Source organism: Gracilinanus agilis, chromosome 4, assembly GCF_016433145.1.
Source record: "Gracilinanus agilis isolate LMUSP501 chromosome 4, AgileGrace, whole genome shotgun sequence".
Taxonomy (NCBI): domain Eukaryota; kingdom Metazoa; phylum Chordata; class Mammalia; order Didelphimorphia; family Didelphidae; genus Gracilinanus; species Gracilinanus agilis.
In genome coordinates, this window is record NC_058133.1 from 483256998 (window position 1) to 483282237 (window position 25240).

Consider the following 25240-nt stretch of genomic DNA (forward strand, 5'->3'; position numbering starts at 1 on the left):
CTCCACACGCACACCCCCCTGGGCTGCTCTGGAAGGAACCAACGTGGCTTTCTCCGTCTCTAGATGGCCTTTCAAAGTCTTCTCTTCGGCCTTTGCAGCCCCGCCAGTTCCACGTCTAAAAACGGCCGCCGAGCATCTCCCTTCACGTGCCCTCCGAATCCAGGCTGGCGAGGAAAAATAAATGAAGATAAAAATGCTCGAGAGTCCCATCTCCATCCTCGGCTCCATCTGGGGGGCTTCTTCACGGGGGAGGGGGCAGCCGGAGGTCCAGCAAGCTGTAGGCAAAGACGTTCCAGAAGACGGCGAAGAGCACGAAGACGGCGTACATGGCCACGAAGATCCACCACAGCGACTGGTCCTGGAGCCTCTGCTCGTAGTTGCGCAGGACCACCACGCCCAGGGTGATGCCCACCGCCACGCCGCCCAGGTGGGCCACGAAGCTGGGGTGCGGGCACGGGGGGTACGCCGACGGGTGGAAGCGCAGCCAGACGGCCCGGCCAAACTCCATGCTCACTGCAAGGGGGGGAGAAACAGAGGAAGGGCCGGGTCACGGGGCGAGAGCGGGGGCAGAAAGCCGGCAGGGACCTTCCCGGTCACTGAGGCTGCCCGCCCTCATCTTACACCGCTGAAAGCGAAGATCCGGAAAAGAGGTCACAGAATTATATAGATTTAGGGTTCAAAAAGGATTTTAGAAGTCATCAAGGCCAATCCCCTTATTTTACAGATTGGAAAACTGAGGGAAATGACCACTAAAGCCATACAGGCAGGAAGTGGTGGAACCAGTACTCAGAGAATCAAAGAATTCGAGTTGGGGGGCAGCTGGGTAGGTCAGTGGATTGAGAGTCAGGCCTAGAGACGGGAGGTCCTAGGTTCAAATCCAGCCACAGACATTTCCCAGCTGTGTGACCCTGGGCAAGTCACTTGACCCCCATTGCCCACCCTTACCACTCTTCCACCAAGGAGACAATACACAGAAGGTAAGGGTTTAAAAAAAAAGAATTCGAGTTGGAAGGGATTGAGGGGTGTCTACTTGACAAATAAAGAAATCAAGACTAGTGACTTGCCCAGAGTCACACAATCAGTTGTAGTTGGGATCCTTTGTTTCCAAATCCAGCCCAGTTTCCGCAGGCCAGGAGAACTGGACCCTATTGAGTTTATGCTCTGGGCCACATGATAAATCTCTTTACCTCTCTAGGTCTCAGTCTTCTCCTGTTTAAAATGGATTTTTACCTTTAAATTCATAACCTATATTTCTGACACTTTGGGCAAAAGAAGTGTCAAAAAGGGGCACAACAAGGGGGATGATGGTTTATTGATTTAATCTCCGTCTCCCCTCCTATCATTAATCTCCACTCTCCATAGAACTGCCCAGAGATCCAGATCAGTAGGACAGTCTGGTTCAGAGGGGTCCAACCCAGCAGCAATACTGGGTCTACAGGAATATTCCCTCCCTAGTACAGCCCAGGGCAGATTAAAATGTTATTTGGAAATAGTTAGCAAAATAATAATCAATCAATCAATCAATCAATGAAGCACAGATCATATTAAAATTTTAAGCGAAGCCAATCTACAGCCCACAGGGATCCTTCTGCATGGATTAATGGCCCCTGTTTCTACTGAGCTGGACTCCACTCACTGCTCCATCTGTAGCGTCTCAGCCCCTATCCTGCAACTCCTCCCATCACCTCTAGATGGCGAAACAACAACAAGCCATTTCAGTCATGCTCTGTGCCTGGAACCTTTCCCCAGGACATCCTGAGACACAGAGTCTGAAGGGACGATGTTTTAACTCTTCTATGAGTCTTAGCACTGGGAACTTTAAAAAAAAGAAAGAAAAGAAAAAATCAGGGCTTACACAAATAGCTTCCTTCCCTCCTCTCCAGGGAAAAAGAGAAAAGATATTAGTGCATGTAAACCTGTTTTAGTATTTTTTTTTTTTCATCTAATGCCCCTGGGGGAAAAGATTTCTCCTCTGGTTATAGATGGTGAAATAAGTCCCAGCTCTCTAGCTTTCCCCAGGATGGTGTGGGATCTCAGCTTTGAGCTAGGATTCTAAGTCTCCAACTCTCTCTCTCTCTCTCTCTCTCTCTCTCTCTCTCTCTCTCTCNGTCTACTGTGTTACTCAGCGGCTCCCTAGCCATCTCTTATTAAAAACTCTGTGGGTAATCTTTAAATTGGAAGCCTTTGAATTCTTCTCCTTCAACCCTTTTTCATTATACAAATAAGGAACTTGGGGCTAAAAGAAGGTCCAAAACATTGTCTAGTGTTGTGTAATTCACAAGATCACAGGTTTAGGGTTTAGGACTCCAGGAAGTTTAACTGGGTAAGTCAGTATATCAGAGGTAGCACCTGAATCTTTTTCTTTTCTTTTCTCTTTTCTTTTCTTCATTTAAACCCTTAACTTCCATCTTAGAATCAATGTGGTATAATGGTTCCAAGGCAAAAGAGCAATCACGGCTGGGCAATGGGGTTTAAGTGACTTGCCCAGGGTCACAGAGTTAGGAAGTATCTGAGGCTAGATTTGAACCCAGAATCTCCCATCTCTAGGCCTGGCTTTCAATCCACTGAGCCACCTAGCTTCCACCTTGTACCTGAATCTTTCTGAGGCCACACTGATGAAATAACAGGTTTGATTCTGTCCTACACACACACACACACACACACACACACACACACACACACACACACACACATCACCATCAGTGCCTAGCACAGTGGATCGCACACAGTAGGTACTTAATAAATGTTTCTTAAATGAATTTCTGCACAGAGCTGGGCAGCTATTCCAAGTTAACTCCTTAGATAGAATGAAAGTTTTGTTCAGGGAGAGAATGAAGACAGACCCTTCCTGCTTCCTCCTCTGCAAGCGTTCCCTTTGAGCTGAGCAGAATAAGGCTGCCTCTTTCTTCACAGTCAGCACCTACCCTATTCAGTCTGGGCTCCATGCCCCGCTCTGTTCCTCCCCATATAGGAGGAGAAAGTGAGGTACATTGGAAAGCCCATTTGACTTGGAATCAGAAGAGACCACAGTTTGAACCCCACCTCTGAGGACTACTAAATGTGTGATCCTGGGCAAGTCACTTTCCCTCATAATTTCCTTGTGTGTAAAATGGGGGTTAAAAATCGAATTCCTTTTATGAGAAAGAATGCTATCCACATCTAGAGAAAGAACTGTGGGAGTAGAAATCCAGAAGAAAACATGATTTATCTCTTGTTTATATGAGTATAGGATTTGGAGTTTTGGTTTGAAAAGATTCTTCTATTAAAAAAATGACCAAAATAGAAATAGGATTTGAGTGATAATACATGTATAACCCAGTGGAATTGCTTGTCAACTCTGGGAGGAAGAAGAGAAGAGGGAAAGGAGAGAACATGAATCATATAACCTGGAAAAAATAAAATAAATAAAAATGATAATAATAATGATTATTGAAGTCCTTTGTCTTATAGGGTTGCTGGAAAAAATAAAATAAATAAAAAATGATAATAATAATGATCATTGAAGTCCTTTATCAGTCTCACAGGGTTGCTGTGAGGCTCAAATGAGATACTAGGTAAAAAGCATTTTGCAAACTTTCAAGGGCTGGACAAATGGACACTTACTACAAATCAAGGCCACGGCCATTCTCAGCAGCTTGAACTGACACTCCATTCCTGACCAGTTCTGAAGAAAAAGGAAAGAAACAGAAATCAGTTCCATGCCAAGGGTCTTACATTAAGAACTAAATTGCTTTTTGTAGTAGAAAAAAAGATTTGGAAATTGAGGAGGTGCTCATTATTTGGGGAACAACCAGACAAATTATGGCCTGGAAATACAATGGAATATTCTTATGCTGTAAGAAATGATGAAGGGAATGGGTTCGGAGAAACTAGGGAAGATTTGTAGGAACTGATGCAGAGGGAAATAAGCAGAACCAGGAGATCAACTTCTGTAATTAAAATATTACTAAAAATCAATAATTTTGGAACATTTAAAGAACTCCGATCAACTCAGTGATCAACCATAATTCCAAAGGATCAATGATGAAATGTGCTGTCCCCCTTCTTACGGAAAGGGGATGGACTCAAGATGCAGAAAGAGACGCTCCTTTTTGGACCAGATCATTGATGGATTTTGTTTTTTTTTATTAACTATGTGTATTTGTTATAAGGGTTTTAAAAAACTTTTTCGATAAGAGGAGTGGGAGTAAGAGAGAGAGATAATATGAATTTTTGTTCACAGAAAACAAAAGGAATTAAGCTAAACAGGTTGATCTGATTATATATTTAAAAAGAAAAGCAAGCTGTCATATAATAAACACCTGTAGTTTCACCTACAATCTTCTCCTTCAGTTTTGTTATGCATAGGCAAATGCCCATGTGATTTGGTGTTTGTTGAGAATAAAAATAAAATGTTTTAAAAGAACTGAGCTATAAAAATCAGACCCTGCAAAGCAGCTAAATGCGTTCTACACAAAAGGGTGGAACATGGTGTTATTTACTTTATAAGCTAATTCTCCATTAGCTTGTAAGCCCCTGCAGAGTAGGGATTATTTCCTTCTTCGTCTTTGTATCTCCAACACCTTGCACACTGAATGGTGCTTAAGAAATACTCGTTATCAGTGTTACCCAAGGATTCATGGCAGAGTTCTTTAAATAGTAATTGCTACCTCACCCCAGCACCCTTCTTCTCCAAGTACATTTAAGAATTCACTTTACAGAAACTGAAACTGCATGGAAGGTTTTCAGTGGCACATCACTGGCATAAAGCAAAGGGGAACTGGGTTTGCTGCTTGGCCCAAAAGCAGTTGAGTGAAAACTTTCAAGTTCCCTTTTGGGGGAGAATGAGTTAAATCCAGAGGCATCTCCCCCCAGGAGCCCAGTTCAGTGACAGTGAACACACAATGAATTTTACTGTGTAAAAGCTTTGCTCTCTAGTGAACAGCCTATGGAGGGCAAATGGATAAAAACCAGAAAACTTGACGTGTCTCCCTATGCCTCCCTTTTCCCATTATTTCTCCCTGACAAGCAAACTGTTCTTTACAAAACGTGAGACGTAAAGCACAAATTGTCTTTAGAACACAAAATCTAATCCCCAAATGGGGATGCATTAACTTCCAGAAAGCAGATGGCTGGGAAGTTTACTGGTTGCTTTGTGTCCCAAAAGGAAAACCTCGTGAGAGATCAGCACCAACAACAACAACAAGAAAAACAACAAAATGAATCAGATTTTTCCCACTGGCATTGATCGACACAATTCTATCTGTTGATTTTCCAAGAGTACATTTTATTTGTCGATTAGCCCTTTCCTCATAGTAAGCTGAAATGTGGCTCCCTGTTACTCTGTATAATCACAGCATTTCAGGGTTAGAAGAGAACTCAAGAGACCACCTAGCACAACCTCAGACTGAAAAACAATCCTCTCTGCAGTGAGGACATCCAACCTTCTTCAAGATTGGGACATAAACTGGTCTTTTCCAATCCAGGGGCCAATGTTGAGTTTTCCAAATTTGTTGGTATATTAAGTGCAGCACTTTAACAGCATCATCTTTTAGTACTTTAAATAGTTCAGCTGGGGTGGGGGGCAGCTGGGTAGCTCAGTCCTCAGACACTTCCCAGCTGTGTGACCCTGGGCAAGTCACTTGACCCCCATTGCCTACCCTTACCAATCTTCTGCCTTGGAGCCAATACACAGTATTGACTCCAAGATGGAAGGTAAGGGTTTAAAAAAAAAGTTGTGGATGAAGGATAGCCAAGATCCAAAAATATCTCCACAAGTGAAAATGATGAACTGACTCTATTATGGTGAAGAAAAATATAAAGTTTTCTACTTGAGTTAAAGTGTAGGGCAGGAAATACATGACTAGAGGACAAACAATTCATGTGAAAAAGATCTGGGAGTCCTAATGGACTCAACAAACTAATATTCTCTTAGGTTGCATGAAGAGAAGCATAGCATTCAGAAGAAGGGAGATAGATAAAAGTACCTCAGTACTCAGTCTTAGTCAAACCAAAATAGGAGAGAACGTTGAGGGTACCACATTTTAGGAAAGTCAATTAAGAAACAGAGTTCACTTATAAGAGGGTGGGAGGCAGCTAGGTAGTGTACTGGATAGAGCACCAGGTCTGGAGTCAGGAACACTCATCTTTCTGAGTTCAAATTTGACCTCAGACACTTACTAGCTATGTGACCCTGGGCAAGTCTCTTAATCCTATTTGCCTCCATTTCCTCATCTGTCAAATGAGCTGGAGAAGGAAATAGCAACCCAATCCAATATCTTTGCCAAGAAAACCCCGACTGAGTCATGAAGAGTCAGGCATGACTGAAATGACTAAATAACAACAGAAGAGGACAACCACGATGGGGAGGGTACAAGAAACCATGTCACGTGAGGATTGTTGGGTTGATTAACAATGAGAAGAATTCAGGAAGGCATAATACTTGTTTTCCAACATATGGTAGGTTGCTCTGTGGAAGAGAGATGGCTCTTGTCCTGATTTGTACCAGGACACAGATCTAGAAGCAAACAGGACAGGTTGCCAAGAGGCAAAATTCAGCTAGAAACAAGGGAACGTCCTAAGACTCGGTCCCAAAGTAGAATGGGTTGCCTCTGGTGTTGATGAATTCCTCTTCATTGGAGCTCTTCAAATGGAGATTGTGTTACGAGATACCATCAAAAGGTACCATCGAAAGGATTCCAACTTTAGTTGGAATAGTAAATAGAGTACTGTACTAGCAGTCAGAAAGACCTGAGTTCAAGTCTTACCTCAAGACAATTATTGTCTATAATATTTCACTCTGGGCAAGCCACTTCTCCTTTCAATCTGTTTCCTCATCTGTAAACTTTGAAGGGATAATAAGAGCACCTATCTTCCAGTACTGTTATGATGGTCAAACATGATGATATATAGAAAGCACTTTGTGAACCTTAAAGTGTTATAGAAATCCTAGTTATTATTATTTTTTGGTTGCAAGGATTTATATAGATGTATAAGGTCCAACCTTATCTATGAGTACCTAATTTCAAGGACAAGAAGACATATTAACTCAATTAATGGGGGAAAAGTTAGCTATAACAAAGTGCTAATTGTACAGCACAGTTAAGATATAACATGTATGTATAATATGTAATAAGGTACTACTTATATGAAATAGATGATAAGGGAAATGGAGTCAGAAAAAGAAAATTTTATAAATCATATATAATTAACAATTTCTAACATCTAACAGATTGATTCTTAAGGTGGTGTCTACTCAGTTCAAAATCAGAAACTATTTGGATATTGGATATCACATAGACAAAACCAACATATGACAAAGAACTTTCACTTCTCACTCAGATGTTTTGGCATTGGATCATCACAATCAATCTTAGCATGAGTTACTGTTTCTTAAGACTTTAGGGCAGTGATGGTGAACCTATAGTATACATGCCAAAAAGGGCAAGCAGATTCCTCTCTGTGGGCACACCTACAGTCACCTGCCAGAGTTCATTACTAGAAAGCCAGAGAGTCTTGGGATGGAGCTGTTCCCCACTTCCTCTCCATGATCCTGGGGATATTCCTCACTTCCCCTGCCTCTCTGCCCAGCAGCCCAATGGGAGCACTTCCTCCCTCCTCTGTCTGGGGTAAGGCACTGGGGTGGGGGTAGTGACTCACATGCTGCATGAGAGTGTGGTGCAGATGGCAGCCTGCTGAGTCTACAGTGAAGGTGATTCCTGTGGTGGGGTTGGAGAGGAGTTAGGTTTGAGGGGAGGAGAGCTCATAGGGTGGCACATAGCTGGAGGGGAGCAGAGCTGAAGGGGAGTGGAGCACTTAAGCCACTCTCCTTCCCCTCTCCACAGGCACCTCTCATAACCTGCCCCCCTGCCCAGTAGACCAATGGGAGTGCTTCCTCCCTCCTCTGTCTGAGGTAAGCAACGGAGGGATCAGGGGGCAAGGTGGAGGGAGTGAAATTGTGATATGCAGAAATAGGCAGCCAGGTTATGTGTTCCAAAGTGGCAAACTGCTAACTTGCACCTACCAAAAATGGCTGCCCATTTCTGCATATCACAGAATGCAGCACTCAGTTTCTGGAGGAGGGGCAGGCATGGCACTCAGTCTGGTGGTGGGGTGGAGGCAGGGCTTGGCACTCTGTCTCTAAAAGGTTTGCCATCACTGTTTTGGGGGGGGAAGTCAACATGGTTGGGGCAACAGTAGCCAGCCATAGAGTTATCATGGGAAATTATAGAGACTATTAGGTGAAGTTTTGTGTTTAAATCCTCTGAAGACTTTGAAATGAAAATGAAATGAAAAAAGTATATAAATGCCATTGGCTAACAATTATTGTTATTATTTGAAACTCTTACCTTTTGCCTTAGAATCAATACTAAGTATCAGTTCCAAGTAGAAGACAGTATGCATAGTTCCCTTTCAATTCTTGGATTCTGCAAGTCTATTAAGTGTCTACCATATGAAAAACACTGTGCCAGGCTATAAAGATGAAAACCAACATGGTCTCCAGTCTCAAGGAACTTTCAGTCTAATAGAGAGACTGTAACATGTGCATAAATGAGCATGATGTGGGATAAAATGAGATAAAGTGAAGGAGAGATTCAGGGAGAATGGTAAAAGAATATTTGAGGAGAGAGAATACTTCGACTGTGGGAATCATGGAAGCCTTTAAGGAAGAAGTGGCACCTGAGCTGGACTTGAAGAGAAGGATTTTGAAGGACCAGGATAAAGAAGGATGGAGTTTGAGGTGTTGGGGGGATGGCTCTGAGAACATCAGGAGGCAACACCGAGAGAGCAATGATGCAGGTAAAGGAGTAAGTAAGATCCCCATTGAATGTGTGAATGGAGAGCAGAGTGAAAAATAGATCTAGGAAAGTGGACTGGGGGCCAGAATCCTTCTGAATGATGAAAGATCCACCATGCAAGTCAAGAACTAATCAGAAATTCTGCTTTGGAAGATTCTCATTTCTGTTCTACTTTGCCTTTTCCCAACTGACTTCCAACAATTTTCAGTCAGGTTTTGTTTCATTTTTTAAACCTTTACTTTCCATCTTGGAATCAATACTACATATTGGTTCTAAGGTGGTAAGGACTAGGAAATGGGGTTTAAGTGACTTAACCAGGGTCACACAGCTAGGAAGTGTCTGGAATCCAGATCTGAGCCCAGCACTTCCAGTCTGTAGACCTGCCTCTCTATCTACTGAGCCACCCAGCGGCCCCCCCTGGATTTGTTGTGTTTTGTTTTCACCCTCAGGTTCTTGCATCTTCTTATCCAGGGATAAGCACAGGGCGTGGAGTCATGAAGACTTATCTGCCTGAGTTCAAACCTGGCCTCAGACCCTTACTAGCTGTGTGATCCTGGACAAGTCACTTGTCTCAGTTTCTCATCTATAAAATGAGCTGGAGAAGGAAATGGCAAACCACTCTCATATCTGTGTCAAGAAAAGCTCAAATGGGGTAGCAAAGAGTTGGACATGACTGAAAACAATCGAGCATCAAGGAGATGTGTGCACCCATGTAAGGCGTGTATCCACATGGGTTATCTAAAGGCATAGACAAGCTCCTGGGTGGCATGGAGAGGCACGATCTGAGTCTTGGCCAGACTCTGTGGAGAGCTGCCAAGGGCACTGTCTGCTAACTGGAGGGAATTACATCTCTCTGCCTCCCCCAAATATCTCTCTGGTCTGGGGGTAAGAGTCCAGGTCCCAAAGGAAATGTGGGTCCCTGGTTGCTTTTTTTTTTTTTTTTAACTCTTACCTGTTGTCTTAGAATCAATTCTAGGTACCCATTCTAAGGGAGAAGAGCAGTAAGGGCGAGTCAATTGAAGTTAAATGACTTGTTCAGGGTCACACAGCTAGAAGTGTCTGAGGTCACATTTGAACCCAGGATGACTTCCTCTCTTCAGGTCTGGCTCTCTATTCACTGAGCCACCTAGTTCCCTCCCTGGTTGCTTTTAATGGGGAAAGACAGCCTTAGCTCGTACCCACCAAGGTCGCTCTTTTACACTAAATGCTGGAGACACAAAAGTCTATAATCAGAGGAGAATAGCAAGAAAACCCTTTTAGCCAAGCAAACAGCAAACAAATCATGAAAGGTATCAGATTAGAATATGTCAGAGAACGTAGAAGTGTAAATGATGTTGGGGTCAGCTAAGCGGCTCAGTGGCTCAGTGGATAGAGAATCAGCCTTAGAGATGGGAAGTTCAAATCTAGCCTTAGACACTTCCTAGCTGAGAGACCTGTAACATCCATGATCCTGAGAGGGGTTAAAGCTGCATCACAGAATTCCATAGTGGGGGCGCTTTGTGTGATACAGCTTTAACCCCTCTCAGGATCATGGATGTTACAGACCTTGGGGAAGTCATTTAACCCTCGTTGCCTAGCCCTTACCACTCTTCTGCCTTGGAGCCAATACGTAATATTGATTCTAAGATGGAAGGGAAGGTTTAAAAAAAAAGAAAAAGAATCAATACTGTGTCTTGGTTCCAAGGCAGAAGGGTAGCAAGGATTAGGCAATGGGGGTGAAGCCGACTTGCTCTCAATCCAGCTGCCCTCGAAACACAGACTTTTTAGGGTTGGAAGAGCTCTTGAAAGTTATCTGGCCCAAATGATTAGGAGCTATTTTGCCCAATTAGTTGAGAATAAATATGTCAATCAAGGGGAAATGGAGGACTATTTCCAAAAATACAAATTGCCTAGATGAACAAAAGAGGAAATGGAATGCTTAAATAATCCCATCTCAGAAGTCATCTGGCCCAAAGCCTTCATTTTTATGGTGGGGAATTGGGGCTCAGACATGCCCTGACATCCTCAGTGACTTAAGAGCAGGGCCAGGACCAGAGTCCAGCTCTCCCCATTCCCAGTTCTTCATGCTGCTTTCTCCAACGTACGTTCACAGTCTATGAGCAAACACAACCCATCGTCTTGGCCTTTTTCTTTTTCCCACCCACCACCCCGACTCCAATCCCAAAGCAAATATTTTATAGGCCATCAACTAATCCCAATGGCAGTCAGGGGGTGAAAGTATAATGTCACCCTTTTTCTTCCAGCTGTCTCATTTTCTAGGACCATTATTCCCACCAATAAAATTAGCACAGTGAAACAACACAAGAGGGGAAAAAAAAAATCACACTCACACTCTGAACACTGCCTCTATAAATGTTCAGAAGCCTCGGGGCCTTGGAGGAATTAAAAAATAAAACCTCTGAAACCCTCTAATTCAATTCTCTCCCAGGTTCCAGCCAAGCGAGAAAGTAACTACTAGCGTGTCAACCTCGATTCGACAACATCCCTGACAGAGGGTAACTTTTGCTTGAAAACTTCCACGGAGATGGAGCTCATGACACGATGAGGCAGCCCATCCCACGACCGGACAACTGCACAGCAATGGACTCATTGATCACGAACACAGACATCCTTCTCACCTAACCAGTCAAGACCTCAGCTACGGAGTCCCCCACGGGAGATTTCTATTCCAAGGCAAGTTTGTGTCTCAATTTTAAATGGTTTCCTGTTACATATACAAGTCTACCTTGCCCTGAAAAAAAAATCCAGTGAATGAAAATCCAAACTTATGAAAATATACAAATTAAGGGGGAATGATTAGTATTATAAAAAGACTTTTCACGTTAAAAAAAATAAGAAGGTAGAATTTTGCTGCTTACTATCGGTGTTACCTTGGGAAATTCATGGAACTTTTCTAAGACTCATTAAATGAGGGGGTTGTTCTAGTTGGCCTTTGAGATTCCTTTCAACTCTATATTTATAAATCACCTCTTTTTAAAAAAAAAACAACCTTACCTTCTATCTTAGAATTAATACTGAATTAATTAATTACTTTAATCAAATCACAAAAGATTATTGGAGATCATGGCCTAAAAAAAATAAGAAGGGGCAGCTGGGTGGCTCAGTGAATTGAGAGTCAGGTCTAGAGAGGGAGGTCCTAGGTTCAAATTTAGTGTCAGACACTTCCTAGCTGTGTGACCCTGGGCAAGTCACTTAACCCCCATTGCCTACCCTTACCACTCTTCTGCCTTGGAACCAATATACAGTATTGATTCTAAGATGGAAGGTAAGGGTTTAAAAAAAAATTAATACTATGTATTGGTTCTAAGACAGAAGAAATACAGTAAGGGAGAGGCAATGGAGGGTAAGTGACATGCTCAGGGTCACATAGTTAGGAACTGTCTCATGTCAGGTTTGAACCCAGGACCTCCCATCTCCAGGCCTGGTTCTCAATCCACTGAGCTGCCCAGCTGCCCCTTCTTATTTTTTTAGGCCATGATCTCCAATAATCTTTTGTGATTTAATTAAAGTAATTAATTAATTTTGAAACCCTTACTTTCTGTCTTAGTAACAGCTCTAAGACAGAAAGGCAAGGGCTAGGAAATGGGGGTTAAGTGACTTGCCCAGGGTCACACAGCTAGGAAGTGTCTGAGGCTACATTTGAACCCAGGACCTCCCATCTCTAGGCCTGGCTCTCAATCCACTGAGCCACCCAGCTGCCCCCTCTTACTTTCTGTCTTTGTATCAGTTTTTTTTTTTTTTTTAAATTCTTACCTTCCATCTTAGAATCAATACTGTGTATTGGCTCCAAGGCAGAAGAATGGTAAGGGCTAGGCAGTGGGGGTGCAGTGACTTGCCCAGGGTCACACAGCTGGGAAGTGTCAGAGGTCAAATTTGAACCTAGGACCTCCCATCTCTAGGCCTGGCTCTCAATCCACTGAGCTACCCAGCTGCCCTCTTTGAATCAGTTTTGAGAGGGAAGAATGGCAAAGGATAGGCAATTGGGGTTAAGTGACTTGTCCAGGGTTACACAGCTAGGAAGTGCCTAAGGCCAAATTTGAACCTAGGACCTCTCCATCTCTGGATCTGGCTCTCTATTCACTAAGCCACCCAGCTGCCCTCTCTTACCTTCTGTCTTTGAATCAGTTTTGAGAGCGGAGAGTGATAAGGGATAAGCAATTGAGGTTAAGTGACTTGCCCAGGGTCACGCAGCTAGGAAATGACTGATCAAAATCAAAATGATTTGAACCCAGGACCTCCTGACTCTAGACCTGGCACTCAATCCACTAGGCCACCTAGCAGTCCTGTGACTGAATTTTAAAACAAAGCTTCACAGAATTTTACATCCACAGTTGAACAGGACCATTGGAATTTATTTAGTTCAACCTCCTTATTTAAGAGAGGAGCCAAACAATTTGTTCAAGGTTACACATTGCAAATGGTACAGCTAAGATTTGAACTTGGGTTTCTCTGATTCAAAATCTAACCTTCTTTCCAATTCACAGAATTGTGGACAACATATGATTTTTCAAGAACATATCTGTCACATGGAAGGTTGTCTACTTGTAGGTATGGGTCTATATGCACATATAGGTACGTATGTAAATCATAAATGACTAAGAACTGTATTTAAAATAATATGTGATCAGAGAGAATAACTATCAAATCTATTAACCATGTCTCTGTTTTCTACTTGGATTTTTTTTTAAACCCTTAACTTCTGTGTATTGGCTCCTTGGTGGAAGATTGGTAAGGGTGGGCAATAGGGGTCAAGTGACTTGCCCAGGGTCACACAGCTGGGAAGTGTCTTCTACTTGGATTTTTGGGGAGCTAATTATTTTGTCTTTTTCACCCTGAGTATATCTATTACATGTATTTTCCACATGCATTTTCTGAAATGATAAGATCAGGGGTCTCCCTCCAAACTCTGGGGGATGCTAAGCCATTTGATCTGGGTTATTGGTCATTGTGGTAAGCGGATACTCCCACAAAACCCAACCCCCCCAGATGAAACCATAAACAGACTAACAGGGAAATAGGACGGGAAGCTAATTGTAAATAAACTTATTGGCTCCTAGAAAACAGGGCACGAATTTCCAAGGCTTCTAAAATTCAGACCTATCGACAATGGACTGTTTGACCTTAGCAGAGTCATCTGACCTCTCTAGGCCTTCATCTTCTCGCCTGAAAAGCGAGAGGTTTGGCCTGGAGGACATCCGAGGGCTAACCCTGGGTGGACGCGGAGCCTCTTAAATGATCTGCCCTGGGACCGGGAACAGAAACTCGTGGAGGACGTTTCTGTCAGCGCGATCGGTCTGTCCATCCGCTGCCTGGCCTTCCCTGGCTGGCTACCGCCGAGGAGTCCGTCCTGATCGGACATGAACAGACTACTCAGGCGGGATGAACTGGAAACAAATTCTCCGCGATTTGGGCTGAAAAATGACTCAGTGTCTAGCTCCCTGGAACCCACGTGGGCGCAGGAAAGAGCAAGACTGGCTGCCAACGAGGAGAAAACCAACTAGCCGGGTCGGGAAATGAGCTGTTGGATCCCAGCAGGACGCGGACGACTTTCTGAGAAGGGAAATCTTTTTGCTTCGGATGGGCGCCTCGGCCAGACCCCGCTGGAGGTAGCTCTTCGGCTCATTAGCCCAGGAAGACCAGGAGGCAGCCGGGCGCCGCCTCCCTCCCTCCTCCCCTCAGGGAACACTCCCGGGAGCTCCGACACCCTCCCCGGGCACAGCCCGCCTCCAGTGTCTCTCCGTGAATCATCGTTTCCCAGTGGGGGATGGAGGTCGGGATGGGGAGAGGTGGGGGTGGGGGAGGGAGAGGGAAGGGACGGCCTTCTGCTTGTTTGTTTTCAATTCTCCGTGGGTCCTTTTATTCATTCCCACACGCATGCTCACACGCTCCCCGGGTGATGGAGGCATCTCCTTTGATGACCGAAAGGAATGCGTGTGGTTTGGAGAGGGAAGTAGGGGCTGCCCGGAGGGGTGCGGGGGGAGGGAGGGAGGAGGGGACAGAGGAAACGGGGTGGGGGGAATTCGGCTGAAAACTTGGGCTGAGAAAAAAAAAGAGGACCCGCTGAGGGAAGGACCCCATTGTAAGCCACAGGCACTATAAAGGTTTTCAGGGGCTGCCGCGTGCTTGTTCCATAGAGTGGGGAGCGGAGCAGATCTACAGAGAGGCCCTGAATCCAGGAAGGGCAGCACAGGCTGGGTCCTCATCCTCTTTTGGGGAGTATTGTGGCTGAATAGTAAATGAGTCCGAATTTGGAGGGGTGGGAGGGAGGGGAGAGGGAGATGAGGAGGAGGAGGAGGGCGAGGAACCTGGGGAGGGTGTTCAGGAGGCTCCCGGAGCCTTTGTGGGTGACAAAGGGTCAGAAGCAAGCCCGAGTCTGACTGAGGACACCGAAGGACACACAGAGAGGCAAAGAGGCATCAAGACAGACAGACATAATCAAGAGGAAAAGGGGAGAGGGAGGGAGGGAGAGAAAAAGAGGGAAGAAGGAGAATGCGATGGACATAGAATGAGGGAAAGAGAAAGAAAACAAAAGCCCAAAAGGAAGAGAGTCCTATCTTCATTTTTATCTGTTTCTCTCTCCACATATACATAGATATGGAAAGTCAGAAACACACACACAAAGAGCGTTTGAAAGCTGAATGAGAGAAATATTGAGAACTATTGAGAGAGAATGAGAGATATTGAAAGCTACTGAGAGAATGAGAGAGACAGAAAGAAATAGAGAGACAGAGAGGCAGAGACAGAGAGAGACAGAGAGAGAAACGGAGAGAGACAGAGAGAGACAGAGACAAAGAGACAGAGAGAGACAGAGATAGAGACAGAAACAGAGAGAGAAAGAGACAGAAAGACAAAGACAGAGAGAGAAACAGAGAGAGAGACAGAGAGACAGAGACAGAGAGACAAAGACAGAAAAAGAGAGAGACAGAAAGACAGAGACATAGAGAGAGAAAGAGACAGACAGAGATAGACAGAGACAGAGAGGGTCCACACCTGTATGTGTGTGCATGAGAGGTACACAGTGTAGTGGGGAAAGGGCCAGCCTTGGAAGTCACCCTCGGATTTCTAGCTTCAAGATCTGCCTCCGATGTGCTAGCTTGGTGACTCAGAGCAAGTCCATCAATCTCTCATTGTCCCAGATGACTCTGTCTAAGATGATGACAGCCTGGTGCCCATCCATCTCAGTGGCAACCCCCAGCACCAGGGCAGTGTGGTGAAGAGCTGAAACTGCCCAAGTGTGGTCTCCAGACCCAGGCCTTTTCAGTGGGCCGATCAGGTCAAAACTATTTTTATAATTATAATAAGATGTTTGCATTTCTAATAAGGTAAAGGAGAGCTATAACTTACTAAGGCAAAGTTCTTGGGAGGGTCCTCAATCATTTTTGAAATTGTAAAAGGGCCCCGAGACTAAACGGAACTCCTGGTGTAGAGGCTAGACAACCAACCTCTAAGTCAAGGAAATCTGGGTTCAAAATCCCGCTGAGCCTTCTTGACTGAATAACCCTTGGCCAGTCACTTCTGGGCACCGTCCTAAAACTGTAAATCGCAGTACAATGCCAAACTGCATTGGGAGAGGAAGTTCCCTGCATCAATGATATCTCAGAATGAGTCCCTATTTTCTATCTCTTAATGAATAAACAAAGGAGGAGATTAGCAAGTCTATATTTGAAATCTACGTCTGGAAAAATGCAGAGCCCATATGGAAGGGGTACTGGATTTGGAATCAGTGGGTGTGGGTTCAAATCTCCCCCCTCCTACTTGCCAGCAATGTGACCTTGAAGAATTCATTTACCCCATTGGGCTTGTTTCCTCATCCATTAAATGGGGGTTAGGGGATTCTACCTAGATGATCTTGAAAGTCTCTTCAAATCATAAGTCCATGATTCCAGTAATTGATGTAAAATTGTGTGTGTGTGTGTGTGTGTGTGTGTGTGTGTGTGTGTGTGTGAATGTTCTTCTAGAACAGAGATTCCCAAACTTTTTTAGCCTACCGCCCCCTTTCCAGAAAAAATATTACTTAGTGCCCCCTGGAAATTATGAAACTATTTATTGAACTTGGAATAGAGTGTAATACAAAAAAAGTGTGGCCATCACCGCCCACCTGGATCACTGCAGCCCCCACCAGGGGGCGGTGGCACCCACTTTGGGAATCGCTGTTCCAGGGTCTGGTGTTAAGTGGTGACAGGGATGACAGAGAGGTATGTGAGGACCATAGTCTTGACACCAACACAAGAATAATGGATGATGGAAATGTTCATATTGTGTGTGTTCATTAAGTTCAAAATAGTTTTGTTGATTTTTTTAAAGTTACTTTTTATCTTAGTATCAGTTCAAAGTATCTGTTCCAAGGCAGAAAAGTGGTAAGGGCTAGACAATTGGGGTCAAGTCCAGGGTCACACAGCTAAGAAGTATCTCAGGTCAAATTTGAACTCAGGACCTCCTGCTTCCAGTCGTAGCACTCTATCCCCTGTACCCCCTAGCTGCCCCCAAAATAGGTTTTGGTATTTTTTTTTAAACCTTTACCTTCTGCCTTAGAATCAATACTGTGTATTGGTTCCAAGGCAGAAGAGTGGTAAGGGTAGGCAATGGGGGTCAAGTGACTTGCCCAGGGTCACACAGCTGGGAAGTGTCTAAGGTCAAATTTGAACCCAGGACCTCCTGTCTCTAGCTATGGTTCTCAATCCACTGAGCCACTCAGCTGCCCCGCAAAATAGTTTTAAAAAGAAATTTTTGTAAAGGAAAAAAATAAATATGCTCAATTATACTTGGGAACATTGGGGAAGATGGGACCAGACAGGCAAGAAGTAGCTTAGGGTGGGAAGATGCTCACCATCACAATGTTGGCCAGATGGGCAGAGACTAGTGCATAGACCCCTCCGGAGGAGCCGACGACTGGCGCAGTCATGTCAGCCACAGACACAGCCAAAGAACCTGTGGGGGGAAAGACAATGGACACTCTTAAGTTCCTTGCATTCCTTCTGCCATATCTTGCCCCACCAGCACTGAGGTTCCACTGTTGTTGGCAAATCGTTGGATGGGATCCGATTCCAGTGACTCTGAGTTGAATCTTCTGGGCAGATTCTGGGGGTAGAGAAACACTTTAGACCTTTGCCTGTATTAGCATCAGTTGCAAAATGATTCATTGAATCTTTGTGCATTTTCATGGCATCATCTCCAACTTCATAGAATCACAGAATCTCAGAGTTGGAAGGATCAGCCAACCCAACGTAAGCTCCAGAAAGAATCTGTGCTACAACCCATCGAACTAGTCATCCAGTCATTGCTTTAAGTCATCCTATGAGAGGAGACCCATCACTTGCCAAGGCAGCACATTCCACTGTAGGATGACTCGACTGGTTGGGAAGTTCTTCCCGATTTCAAGCTTCAATATTCTTCTTTGCACCCTCTGCCTATTATGCCTCGTTCTTTCCTTTGGGGCCAAGATTCATATCTAATTCCCTCTTCATTTTTGTTGTTGTTGTTATTGTGGAATCACTTCAGAAATGTTGACTTTCTATGATCCCATTTGGTGTTTTCTTGGCAAAGATACTGGACTGATGTGCCATTTCCTTCTCCATTTCAATTTCCAGATGAGGAAACTGAGGCAAACAAGATTAAGTAATTTGCCCAGGGTCACACATTAAGTATGAGGTTGGATTTGAACTTGGGAAGACCAGTCTTCCTTTCTCCAAGCCCTGTGCTCTGCACACTATGGTGCCACCTAAGTTGCCCCCTTCCTTCTCCATATGAGGGCTTTTCCAAATACTTAGAGTGATCTTGTCTCCCCTTACCCACTCAGGCTTCTCATCTCCATGTTAAATATGCCTAGTTCATTTGGGAAATATCTGGGCAGCTAAGCATCAAAGAGGATAGAGCCTTGCACCTGAAAGTAGGAAGACCTGAGTTCAAGTCCAGCCTTGGATGCTTATTAGCTGTGGGACCCAGGGCAAGTCACTCACTCTTAGTCTGCTTCAGTTTCCTCAACCATAAAATGGAGATAAAATTAGCACCTAACTCCCAGGATTGTGATGAATAAATGAGAAAATACTCATAAACCTATAGTAAGCATTTAATCAGTGCTTGCTTCCCATTCCTCCAACTGATATTCTGATGGCATTGGTTCATGTTTGTTCAATTGAAATGAAACAGCCAGCTTATCTGCTCTCCCTGGGATGCTATCAAGCTTTTCAATAGCTTCTTTAATAGTAGTAGCAGCCGGGGGCAGCTGGGTGGCTCAGTGGATTGAGAGCCAGGCCTAGAGATTGGAGTTCAAATCTGGATTCTGACACTTCTTAGTTGTGTGACCCTGGGCAAGTCACTTAACCCCCATTGCCTTGCCCTTACCATTCTTCTGCCTTAGAACCAATACACAGTAGTGAATCTAAGATGGAAGGTAAGGGTTAACAAATAAATAGTAAAGTAAAGTAAAGGTAAGGGTTAAAAAATAAATAGTAAAGTAAAAAGTAAAAAAATAATAGTAGTAGTAGCCCAGAACCAAACCTAGTCTTCCAGGTGTAGCCTGACTAGGTACAATGCGACTCTCACCTCCTTATTCCTGGATACCAAGCCTCTCCTCTCACCTTTGTCCTTCTATCCTTCCCTACACTAACCTGACTCATCTTTCTGAGTTCAAATCCAGCCTCGGACCCTTACTAGCTGTGTGACCCTGGGTAAGTCACCTAGCCTTTTTGCTGGTCACTTTACAGCAGTCTCTCTCATGCCTCAGGCTCCCCATCTTTTGGGAGACCTAGGTTCAAATCTCATGTATGACCACAAGTAAGTGGTCCCTTCCAGCTCTAAAATCAATGATCCTATAATTCTAGGGCTTGTGAAATAGGAATATTCCTTGTAATAAAGAAGCAAGGTGGCGCCATGGTGCCCAAAGTGCTGGATCTGGAGAAGTTCAAACCCAGCTTCAGGTATTAACTGACTATGTGATTCTGATCAAGCCACTAAGCCCTTCTCCATCTCAGTTTTCTCATCTGTAAAATGGGGTTAATAACAATCCCTGCCTCTCAAGGGTATACGTGAAGGTCAAATAAGATAACAATTGCAAAGAGTTTATTTAGCTCAGTGTCTGGCATACTTAATAAATGCCTTTTTCTTCTTTCTTACATTCGGAGCAATTTGGAACAATTGCTAAGCCCCTTCTTCCACTCCCCCCAGCCTGCCCCTTGTCTTTCCTCAGTAAGAGCCAGGAAGGGCTAATTCTTTTAACTGCAACCTCCCTCCATCTCTTCTTCCTTCCCAGATTTGCCTGACTAGAGCAGAGCTAAATGAAAGAAGCCTAACAGACATCTTCCAGGTGATGCTTTGTGGGGGGGGGGGGACATCCTCAAAAAGAAAGCAATGAAGAGAGATGCCGGGCAGGCGCCGTCACTGAAGGAGAGGTAAACAGTGATGAGCGCAGGTCCGAGGCAGACGCACTTCTGGGCTGGGTAGGAAGAGCTCTGCTCCAGAGGGAGGTGGCTGATTTATTGTCCTCTTCTCTGTTAAGTATGATCAATGGCCAGGGCTTCCCGGGAAGGGCACAGGAGGCTAAAAATAGCTAGGAGGGCCAGCCCGGAGGCGCAGCGGCATTTCAGGGGAGATGAGAGGTGACTAGGTAGGTAGGACTGGGTGAGTGTGCAGAAATTTCCACAGGAAAAAAATGCCCTCAGGCCCAACAGCCCTTTCCTTAATAGATGATGGAGAAGGAAAGAAAAGGGTGGCAGATGCCCAGCTTCCTTGGCTAGACAGTCTTCGGGCCCAACTGGAGTAGATGCAGGGGGCTAGCTATTGGGAATGATATCACGAAAGACATCCTAGGCAGGTGGGCAACTGAGTGGATAGAGAGCCGGGCCTGGAGATGGGAGGTTCAAATATGGCCTTGGACACTTCCTACCTGTGTGACCCTGGGTAAGTCACTTACCACCATCCCATTGCCTAGCCCTTACTACTCTTCTGCCATGGAACCAATATCTGATATTGATTTTAAGACAAGGTCACACAGCTTTCAAGTATGAGGCAGAATTTGAACCCAGATCTTTTGACCCCCAGGCTCAGCACCACACAGGCTCTAAATTTAGAGTCACTGAGGGCTTACAGAAGGATAGGAAGTAGAGTACCAGGCCTGGAGGTGGGAGCATATGGCTTCAGATGCTTTCTAGCTGTGTGGCTCTGGGTAAGTCACTTAACCCGAATTGCCTAACCCTTGCTGTTCTTCTGTTTTAGAATTGATAAGACAGAAGGTTGGGGATAGGAAAAAGGAATAGGAAGACTCAAGGTTCCAGGGACCCCAACAATACTTCTGGCCAAGATTCTCCATGTGGGCCCCAAAAGGAATGGATGGAAGATTTGATCAAACTCTTTCTACTCTGCTCCCTTTCCAGTCTTGCAAGATTCAGAAGTCAAATCCAGCACTGGAAACAGATACACTGAAGTACTGCATCTCCATGCTATGCCTTGGTTCATGAGAAAGTGGTACATTTGGAAAGGCAGAGCAGTACAGTGAAAAAAGTCACAAGTCCTGAGTTCAAATGCTGCCTCTGCTGTTGGATCCTTTTGTGACCTTGGACAAATAACTTAACTTCTCTGAGCTTCAGCTTCTTCATCCTCATGATGGGGTGGGACATAATGACCCCTAAGGTTCCTTCCAGATAGAAATATGATCCTAAGATATTTAGCCTTTTGGTCTCTGTTTCCTCACCTGGAAAATGATGTGATTAGACTGGATAGCCTCTGAAATACTCTCCAGGTCTAAACCTATAATCCTATAAAATTTGAACTTCTGCGGACAGGAAGAATGACGTGTCTTTTCATCCTTTCAAAAACTGTGCCAGGGAGGGGCAGCTGGGTAGCTCAGTGGATTGAGAGCTAGGCCTAGAGACAGGAGGTCCTAGGTTCAAATCCGGCCTCAGACACTTCCCAGCTGTGTGACCCTGGGCAAGTCACTTGACCCCCACTGCCTACCCTTACCAATCTTCCAACTATAAGTCAATACACAGAAGTTAAGGGTTTAAAATTAAAAAAAAAAACTGTGCCAGAAATACCGAGGACTAGGGCAAAATCATTAGACCCTCCATCATCCTTCCCCCCCAAGGATTTTTAAGACTGCCATTATGGAACCAGAAGTAGGGTAGGGTGGGTCCAACAATCACAAGGAAGGGAAAAAAGGGCCCACAAATTATAACTCCCCAAGTCCACTTCTCCCATTTTAATTAGGTATTGATCCATTATCAGTTAATTTCACAAGGCAGGATCAGCCATTAGTTAGGAAAAAGAAATAAAAGTAAAACCAAGTCATGAAATAAACCAGCACCATGATGCGCATGACAACAGACTGGGGTGGGAGATCACCGCAGTGCGGACATGACATGTAGCTAAGTAGAGCTTGGGAAAGGATGAGCTGCTTGGTTATTGGGCTACAGCTTGGGCAGAGGAAGTCTCAGGCTCCCTGCCTTGGTTTCTCTCCTGGGCCCAAGTTTCCCTCTTCAGAGACTAGATGGAGCAAGATGCTGTTCCTGTATCTTTTCCCTCCCACCTCCACCCCACCCCAACCTGTCTCTGCTCAACAGAGAGAAATGCTGTGGAGTTTAGGCAAAGCAGGACTCTCTAGGCAGTGTTTACTAACAGCGGGCAGAAGGCACTGATATTCATCCAATTAGGAGGTCCGCTGGCCAAGGTCACCCAAATTTATTTTGGATTCCCTGGGAAAATGGAAATTCCGTGTCCTCCCTTGTCCTTGGTACTTGGGGTTTATCCCTGCATAAATCAGGCTCAGTCTCTATTGTGTGATTGTGAAAACAAGTCACAGAATCCTATGTTCTTAGATTTAGCTTGAGGGAAACTGAGTCATTGAGTCTTATCCCATCGTTTGATGAAAAAGGAAACCCTCCCAAAGAGAGATTGTCTGATTTGCCCAGGTTTGCAGAGCAAGCAGCATCTAAGGAAGGATTCGAATCCAGATCTTCCCAAATCTGACTTTAGCACCAGGCCATCTAGCTATCTAAAGGATCTCCAAATAACTCTTTCTCCAGGGCCCAACACAGGGCTGAAGGAAATAGTTAAGGCACAGCATGGGAAGGAAGAAATCAAGTCAACTAGCAGGGAAAGTTAAGAAGCCTAGAGTTGGGGGATAAAGGAAGGGCTTGCTGTTTGGAAAGGAAGCAAAAACAAAAAGATCTAGAAGGAACAGAGTGGCCTTTTAGGTCTGTGCCAAGGTAATGGAGGAATAGGAGACCTTGTGCCTATAATTTACCCAAGTTGTACAGTGCTTGTTCTTCTGAGATTTTCCACGAGCCCTGCAGGGTAGTCAAAGTAATGTGTGTAAGAATAAACTTGAGTGAATAGTCCTGATATTTTAAATTAAAGGATTTAATAATAACAAAAAAATGAGAGAGAAAAGGATTCCTTCAGCCAAGTGAGCAGAGCTCAGAGCCAGAGACCCACACCTGCCACACTTTAACCAAAGCAAAGCCCCAAAAGAGCTCCGCGGAGGGGTCTCAGCCCAATTTATCTCCCAAGCCCTCTGTATGTCAAACGAGGACGTACTTAAAAGGATGCTGGGAATGTAGTTCAAGTGTGGCAAATTTTCTACCTGCACATGTGTGTATGGCGACTTCCTGTGGAATTGATGCAGGAGAGATGTCCCCTGGAGAAAAATGGTCTCTGAGACAAAAATAAAAAATCCCTTTGTTTTCCCAAGTGATTGGCCATGGAAAGTTTCAGAGAAACAGCAGCAGGGGCCCAACTTGACCTAGGCAGCCCTCCTCCAGCCAGGATTTGTCTGATCAGAGAATGTGCTACCTTCTCCTCGTGCGAGGAGATGAGAATTTCCTCCCGGTTTTGTTCATAATCTCATTTTTTTCTCCCCCAACTGTCTGAGGACATTTAGAATCTTATTCTGTCTCACCTCGCTTAATATCAGCTGCAGATCATGACTGTGTTTTCTACTGCTTTGTTATGGGACCTCTGGGTCACTCAGTTCCCTGTTCTAAAAAAATGGGCATGTTAGGTCTTAGGGGTGACTCCAGTGGGCACTGTCCAAGGTAGCAGTCCTGTCTTGCATTGCAGAACACGCACAGAGGTATGTACTTGGGGAAATCTCACCATGATAAAGGAGGCTGGAGGGGAGAAAGGAGTTTTGTGTGGGCGAAGATCATCACCCCCTTCCTGCCAGAGCCCCCCTTGGCCACACTGACTGTAGTTTGTTTGCTAGAGTTCTGCTCTTTTGATTGCAATTTTATTGCTACTGGGAAAAGATTAAGACCTCACTAACACACACACAGCAGGCGCTTGGAAAACCTTATAAAAATGCCACCAATAAAATCCATAATGTGATGAGATTTCTCCCAAAGCCTACAAAGCTAGATCTTGGCTTATTTCCCTGCAGAAATCTGCCCATTCCTCCAGTTCTTATCCTTTCATAGCTTCTCACTGGGCAGTGTGGGAGGCAACCTGGGGACTGCCTCCTCCTTCTTGGATTTCTCTGTGTTTTGATTCTGGTGCAATTACAGAGAGAGGACAAACAATTTCTCTTTGAAGGAGCAGAACTCTCTGCTCCAGACAAACTGGATGTTCCCAGACATGACACTCCATCTCCCGCCTCCGTATTTTTGCACAGGCTGTGCCTTTTGCCTGGAATGCTTTCTCTCTCTTCTCACACCTCTGCCTCTTAGAATCCTTGGCTCTCCTCTACGATCTAATGGTCTTCTCCTACGAGAGGCTTTTCTTGGTTGCTGGCCCTTAAAAATGACTTCCTATCTATTTTGTATCTAGTTTGGGATTTATTTATTCGAATACAAGTCATTTCTCCCCAAATTTCTTGAAGACTAGGGCTGTTCTAGTTTCTTACTTTGTTTTCCTTGGGTCTATCACAGTGCCTGACCTAATAGTAGGAGGATAATAAGCACTTGTTGAATTGTGATCTTTGAATTCATTTCTCCCCTCTTGTGACACCCCCATCACCCTCCCTCTCCAATGTCTTCATTTCAGGTATGCCAAAGTAGGATTCGCCTGAAGATCAATGGAACCTATGCCCAAGAGACCATGCGGGTTAAATAACTAACTCTGCACTCATAGCCCCTTTCAAAGGTAATAAAAAAAGTCAGTGACCCTCTATGCACATGGCTTGGCATCAAGGAAGTTTACACTGGCCCCACCTACCTGCCACAACACCAGCCACATAGACAAACCCAATACGGGCAGCTCCATGCACCATCTCCAAGGGGACACCCACCAGGAGCTGCAAGACCACATTGAGCCCGAGGTGTTCTATCCTGTATCCAAGAGAGACAGAGACATCAGACAGAGAGAGACAGACAGACAGAGAGAGACAGAGAAAGAGAGAGACAGAGAGAGGGAGAAAGAGAGAGAAAGAGAGAGACAGAGAGAGAAAGAGGGAGAGAGACAGAGAAAGAGAGAGATAGAGACAGAGAGAGACAGAGAGACAGAGACAGTGACAGAGAGAGAGAGAGAGAGAGAGA

General features: G+C 44.7%; 1 protein-coding gene across 1 annotated transcript in view; it reads right to left on the reverse strand.

Annotated features, from left to right (window-relative positions):
• Positions 1–241: 241 nt before the first annotated feature.
• RHBDL3 (rhomboid like 3) overlaps positions 242–25240 on the reverse strand; it is a 44184-nt gene continuing 19185 nt past the window's right edge. Inside the window, exons 2-5 of the mRNA XM_044675576.1 lie at positions 24921–25033; positions 17605–17705; positions 3604–3664; positions 242–513 (exon numbers count right to left, since the gene is read on the reverse strand). Of these exons, the coding sequence (XP_044531511.1) occupies positions 242–513; positions 3604–3664; positions 17605–17705; positions 24921–25033 (547 nt within the window). The remainder of the gene's footprint in view (positions 514–3603; positions 3665–17604; positions 17706–24920; positions 25034–25240) is intronic.